At 53.1% G+C, this 6,023-nt stretch overlaps 1 protein-coding gene across 1 annotated transcript; it reads left to right on the top strand.

Moving 5' to 3' along the window:
* The first annotated feature begins 1,160 nt into the window (after positions 1–1,160).
* Positions 1,161–5,651, top strand: LOC126996523 (zinc finger protein SNAI2-like). Its single transcript, XM_050857069.1, has 3 exons — positions 1,161–1,889; positions 2,539–2,726; positions 3,301–5,651. Exons 1-3 carry the CDS (start codon positions 1,408–1,410, stop codon positions 3,660–3,662), a joined length of 1,032 nt encoding a protein of 343 aa, XP_050713026.1. The 5' UTR covers positions 1,161–1,407; the 3' UTR covers positions 3,663–5,651.
* Positions 5,652–6,023: the final 372 nt, after the last annotated feature.

The raw sequence follows: 6,023 nt of genomic DNA, 5'->3' as shown, positions 1-6,023 counted from the left end.
GGACGGAGGGAGGAGCGGCGGCGTTGGGACTGAGGGCATGGTGTCGTTCCCTTGCCAAAAATCACCTGGGCCTAGCGAGGGGAGGAAGGCGAGGGAAGGGAAGGGCAACACCTGGTAGATAACGTCACCACGGAAAATCCCCTTCCTTCCTCACCCCCTCCCTCCCTCCCTTGCCCTGTCTTGTCCTTTCCGAGGGTGAGGGGAAGCTGCACGGACAACTATCTCTTACTTCTTCTACCTCCTCCTCCTCCTACTTCTTCGAGCATCACCACCACTCGGCTTCCCTCGCGTTGTTCCCTTCCCCCATACCCGAATGTACCCACCCCAGCGCGTCTCACGGAGGAGCCAAGGAGTTAAGGCGTCGACATTCCACGCACGCCAGACGGGAGGGGTTGGTAGGTGGGTAGAAATCCTCAACAACCCCCCGCCACACCACACCAGATGACTCACACGCCTAGGTTGTCGGCGATGGGTTGAAACCTTTGAGCGACCCTGAATCTTGGAGGAAATGGCTCTGCGTGGTTGGATGGTGGTGGCACTGAAGACGACGACTTTTGCGCCCGTCACTTTAGTCTCCCTTGTGGGCGTGCGCGGAGGCGGGTCGTAAGTCAGCAGTATCAGAAGCCTCGCAATGCCACTGTTTCCGCGACCCGTGATGCTGAGCGCCACTGATCAGACGCGACGTTCTGGCGTGATGACGTAAAGATAATGACGCGGATGTACTAAAAAAGACCGCGCCAAGGCTTATGTCCGGGAGACGACTTCGAGGCTTCGAACGTCACCCTTTTCATCTGCAAGAAGAATGAGTGTGACAATCAAGGACAAGAGCGATGATGTCCGTGTGGCAAGGCAGATGTTTATAGGCCCATATGTCTCGCTCAGATGAAAATAATGATCATGATTATGGCCAAGAAAGTGATCTAATGATCTGATAAATCATGTGAGATTAAGTTATCTGAAGAGACTACTAACGTGTCTAGAAGGCAGCAGACCACGCAGAGGGAAGCTGAGCAGAAGAAAAATGGAGCGAGAGGCATCGGCCCCTCGCCTCGTCCCTCGACATTCTCAAGGAGTTTGTGTTAAGGTGAGTGTGGGTGCAGCAGCTGGGGGAGAGGGGGGAGGGGTAAAAGGGGAGCCGAAGAGCAGGGGGGCACGGAAGCTCAAAATAGGTGTGGGTGAGGCAGCACGTGGCACGGGGCGCCCGTGCCAACCACCGGCCGCCGCTACCACCAGTGCCGCCACCACCACGCCAGGAACAAGTGGCTCGACTCGCACGTGTCCGTGGCACTGTGGGTGTAGAGGCACTGCGGGTGTAGATGCACTGTGGGTGTAGTGCATCGGTGTGTTCTGCTATATGTGCCAGGACGCCCCAGAACACCCCTTCACCATCTCGTGTCTGCGGCAGGCATGGGCGAGGCCGGCGTAGTGTACACCAGCGTGGAGGGCCCCGCGGTGCCCCACTCCCCGCCCCGCGGAGAGACGCCCTGGCCGCCCTCCCCGCCGGGCCCCCACGACTCCCTTACGCTCCTGGCTGACATCGCCCTCGTGTGTGCCGACAAGCCATGGCTCGCCGCCCTTCGTCCCGAGGACTTGTCAGCCCACTACAGCACGCCGGCGCCGCCCCCGCCGCCGCCCGTGACGACCCTCCCGCCCACACGGGAGAGCAACACGCCGGTGCTGGAGCTGGACGCCAACACAACCATCATCACCGCTGCGCCCCAGCATGACCTGCCCCTTAACCTCAGCACCAGTCCGCCCAGGACCCCAGACCACTCCCCGCCCGCTCCCACGCCCCCGACCACGCCCTCCCCACCGTCTCTCCGCGACGCTCACGTCTGCCCGGAGTGTGGCCGCACCTACTCCACCTCCTCCAACCTCGCCAGACACAGGTAAGCCATGGCGGCCATGACACTAGCAGAATCGGTGGCGCTGTTTATTTAGATTGTTAACTACAAACATTCAGGCTGCAGGGATGGCATTAGCCTCTGTGGGAGGGTGGAACTAGTAATACTGTTAGTGTTGGTGGTGGTGATGGTGGTGGCAGTGGTTGCGGCGGTAGCAGTGGTGGTGAAGCCTTGCCCGATGTAAAAGTCTACGCCGCCGCCACCACCACTACGCTACTGCTGTCTTGGGGGTCCCGGCGGCCACCACGCACCGCCTTGAGGCGCCACAAAGAGCCGGGCAGCAGGTGTTTCGGAAGGGGGCGACGTGCCAGAGCCCCCTTTTCCCCCTTCCCCTCCACCCCGCCCCACTGACCTGCCTTGGCACTTATTGTGTCTGGGTGATGCGTGCTCGGATGATAAAGTAGTACTGAGTGTGTTCAAGGTCTGTGATACTGGGAAAGGTGTGTTTGAATGAACTTACGTGTGTGTGTGTGTGTGTGTGTGTGTGTGTGTGTGTGTGTAACTATGGTAAATCTTTAAATTATCTTTAGGACGAAAAAACTGCTTTGCATCAGATAAGACATAACCAACCTAACAACCTAACAGTAGCAAGTCCACCTGTCACGTGACCAGAGTTCTTGGTGTCTTCGTGCAGGCAGACACACCGCTCCCCGGACGACAAGAGGGCGGCCCGCAAGTGTCCGTACTGCGACAAGGTGTACGTGAGCACGCCCGCCTTCAGCCAGCACATGCGGACTCACAACCAGGGCTGCAAGTGTCCGACGTGCGGCAAGTGCTTCTCCCGCCCCTGGCTGCTGCAAGGGCACATCAGAACACACACAGGTAACTATCCTAACACTCAGTCACGTGTTCTACTTCGGGAGACTTGCGACCGATGACTGACTGGTGACTGACTGACTGGTGACGCCCTCCCTCTCCCCCCCCCATGCCACTTACCTACCTGTCTAGCTGTGTACTCTCCTACGTAACTCTCCGACTATTACTGACTGCCCTTCACGTGTCTTGTCTATTTCCCTGGCGCTCCGGGGGCATCAGTCACACATCGTCACTCTGCCCTACTTTCCTTGCCTCCTCCGTCACTGCCCTTCATGCGCGCCGCCATAAGCTCCCAGAATGGCGCACCGTGGTTGGCCTTGAATTCAGCAGCATCTCGTGGAGTTACGTACACTTGGCCCATTGCCTATTATGCTGTGATATGTCTTCATCATCATCATCCTCTTTCTTCTTCTTCTTCTTCTTCATTTTCTTCTTCTTCTTCTTCATACTGTAACTGCTTTTCCTGCTAGTATCTTCAACTTTTATAACTCTACCTTGTTCCATTAGAGCTAATTACTGGTAGTCCCCTGTGCGATATATTTTTCCAAGGTATTAATGCTCCGTTCCTCCCCTTTGGCAGGCGAGAAGCCGTTCCGGTGCAGCATGTGCGGCAAGGCCTTCGCTGACAAGTCCAACCTTAGGGCTCACGTGCAGACCCACTCCAGCTTCAAGCCTTACGCCTGCAACCGATGTGGAAAATCGTTTGCCTTAAAATCGTATTTATATAAACACGAAGAGTCGTCATCCTGCATGAAGCTGCACCGCGCCCTCAGCCGCGGCAACACGACGCGCTCCTCTCCCCCGAGGGAAGAGCAACAGCAGCGGCGGGCGTCCTCGCCTCAACCGGACGGGGACGTGGGCGGCAGGGCGGCCTCGCGACCACTGCACACTGTCACCATCCTGCGCTCGACGTCCCACGCCTCTGCCGTGCGGCCCCACTGATTCATCATCACTCAGTAACACATGAACACAAAGATTCTCACACTGTTCACCAGCACTCATGTGTCACAGTGGACCAGCGCAGTCACGAAGCATCGCCGCCAGCTGCCAATAAGCTTTCCAGAATTGCTCGCGATAATGACTTTGTAAATCTATCAGCAAGACACAGTTCCGCTGGGAGCCAATAGATCCGCCGCGAGGAAACAAGAGAAGCGGCGGAATAACATTAGTAGTGCTTATCTTTAAATCTTATTCTTGTATAGACACTATACGTAGCTGCTGCTTATAGATAGACTGAGCTATAGAGGACAGGAGCCTTGTAGATAATGTATGTAGTAGTCAGAATGGGTCCAGTAGAGGTAAGGGGCGGGTTATGGGGCTGGGGTTGGGGTTGGGGAGGGAGTGGGGATGGACGGGGTGGGTGGGGGCCGGGACGTGCATTACCAGTGTAAACAACGTTGGATGGGACATCTAGTCATTAGTGTTCTAAGGCGCCTCCCTCGAGCTGGTGCCTCTGGTCCGGGCGGGGTCGTGACCTGCTTCTGGGTGAAATCACAAAGGCATTACTAAAATAATCGTGACAAAATTATTGGCCCTTGCCTCAGGTTGATTGAGTCAGGAAACAATAATCCGACAGTTTGGGCCATTCAGAGCTTCATAACACATGCCATCAGACTTTGCTCTCCGAAGCAGGTCACGGACGGGTCAGACCAGGTCAAGGCGCACCTCAGGTCAGGACGTGGTCTGCTTGCATATCAGGTATAGTCGCCATTATTCCTAATTTGTATAGCAGTAACCTGTGGGACCACGGATTTTATGGCTTTTCTACCCTTTATACTACTTTTTATAAATATTAGTTACGTAAGACTCACGTTAAACTGTATGATGTAAATAGTGTGCGGTGGATGGTTGGGTCACTTTGTCTCAAGCGCAGCAACTCAGTCCTGCCCCGACATCTTCGTCATGGGGTTGCTGTTGCCTCGGCGCTTGGACGAATGAGGTGAGCGACGTGGCGGGCAGTGGTGGGCCGAGCAGCGCACTCACTAACAGCACAACGGGCCTGCTCCTGTGCATGCTCGTGGTGTCAATGATAATTACAATGTTCGTTTCTGCTTCGTTTTTTACACATTGTCTTGCCTTACATTTTCTAGTACAGACGCGTCACTGCTTCTCACAAGGCATAAGCTTAAAGTTTCAATAATTATTTTCTCTTTAGAGGTTGATGGGCAATGAAGCCAGAATCAGCTCTTCGGGGCACCGGATAGAGGACTGATGGAGTTACCTCTTGCACTACGCTGTCAGTGATATTGTTTTCTTATCAAACGGCATCTCATTCACTTTTTTTACATGCTTTATATGTAAGTTAGAGTCTTTTAAATAGTTTCCTAAATATAGGTAATTGGTGTATTTAGGTGAGATGCATGGAACAGGTATTTTCTTTCATTTTTAATTTTCCCAGTTTACATAAAAAGTTGATTTACTCGTCCAGTTCGCCTACAGTATCCAGTTAGCTGCTCAGTTTGTTCAGCCTGTAGCATCCGGTCCGTTTCTTCAGTTAGTTTGCCAGATAGTCACTTCAGCAACAGCAAAAGCTTGACTGATTTCGCTATTTTGCAACTTATACTGTTCTGTGTTAATGTACAACGATAACCTGCTTCGCTGTTATGGTCACGCTAAAAATGAAACTCGCTTAAAGTGTTTCATAAAAAGTTAATTATACTCTCGCATTTACTTCGGGCACAAGACATTACGAGCACCACCACCACCACCACCACCACCACCACCATCACCGAAAGTAGCCGCACCCTGGACACGCGGGGGCGGCCTGTAGGTAGTCTTGGAGAAGGGACTGTTTCACGTTCCTCTCGCCTTTGGTAAGAAGCTTTAAATATTATATTGTAATACCGTATGTTTTCTAACGCTAAGGTATTTTCTATTTATGTGTGTGAGTGTGTGTGAACAACATTTACAGTAATAAAGACGAATTTTGAACGAGTGTGAGATATATACCTCCTTCTAGTCTTCCTCCTCCTCCTCCTCCTCATCATCATCATCACTATCACCATTATCATCATCACCATCATCATCATCATACCTCCTTCTAGTCCTCTTCTTCTTCCTCCTCCTCCTCCTCCTCCTCCTCCTCCTCCTCCTCCTCCTCCTCCTCCTCCTCCTCATCATCATCATCATCATCATCATCATCATCATCCTGCAGTAGTAAAGACATACCTTGCAGCAGACGGAGAGCGACGTCGCCTTCCCCTCCGTCAGTGTTGCGTTGCTGAAGTCGTTCGTTCTGAAGGAGAGATAAAAAATGATCAGTTGACGAAGGATCAGTGTGGTTTTATGATCGGTATTCTCAGA

Source organism: Eriocheir sinensis, chromosome 10, assembly GCF_024679095.1.
Source record: "Eriocheir sinensis breed Jianghai 21 chromosome 10, ASM2467909v1, whole genome shotgun sequence".
NCBI classification, from domain to species: domain Eukaryota; kingdom Metazoa; phylum Arthropoda; class Malacostraca; order Decapoda; family Varunidae; genus Eriocheir; species Eriocheir sinensis.
This window is presented reverse-complemented; position numbering and strand designations above follow the sequence as displayed.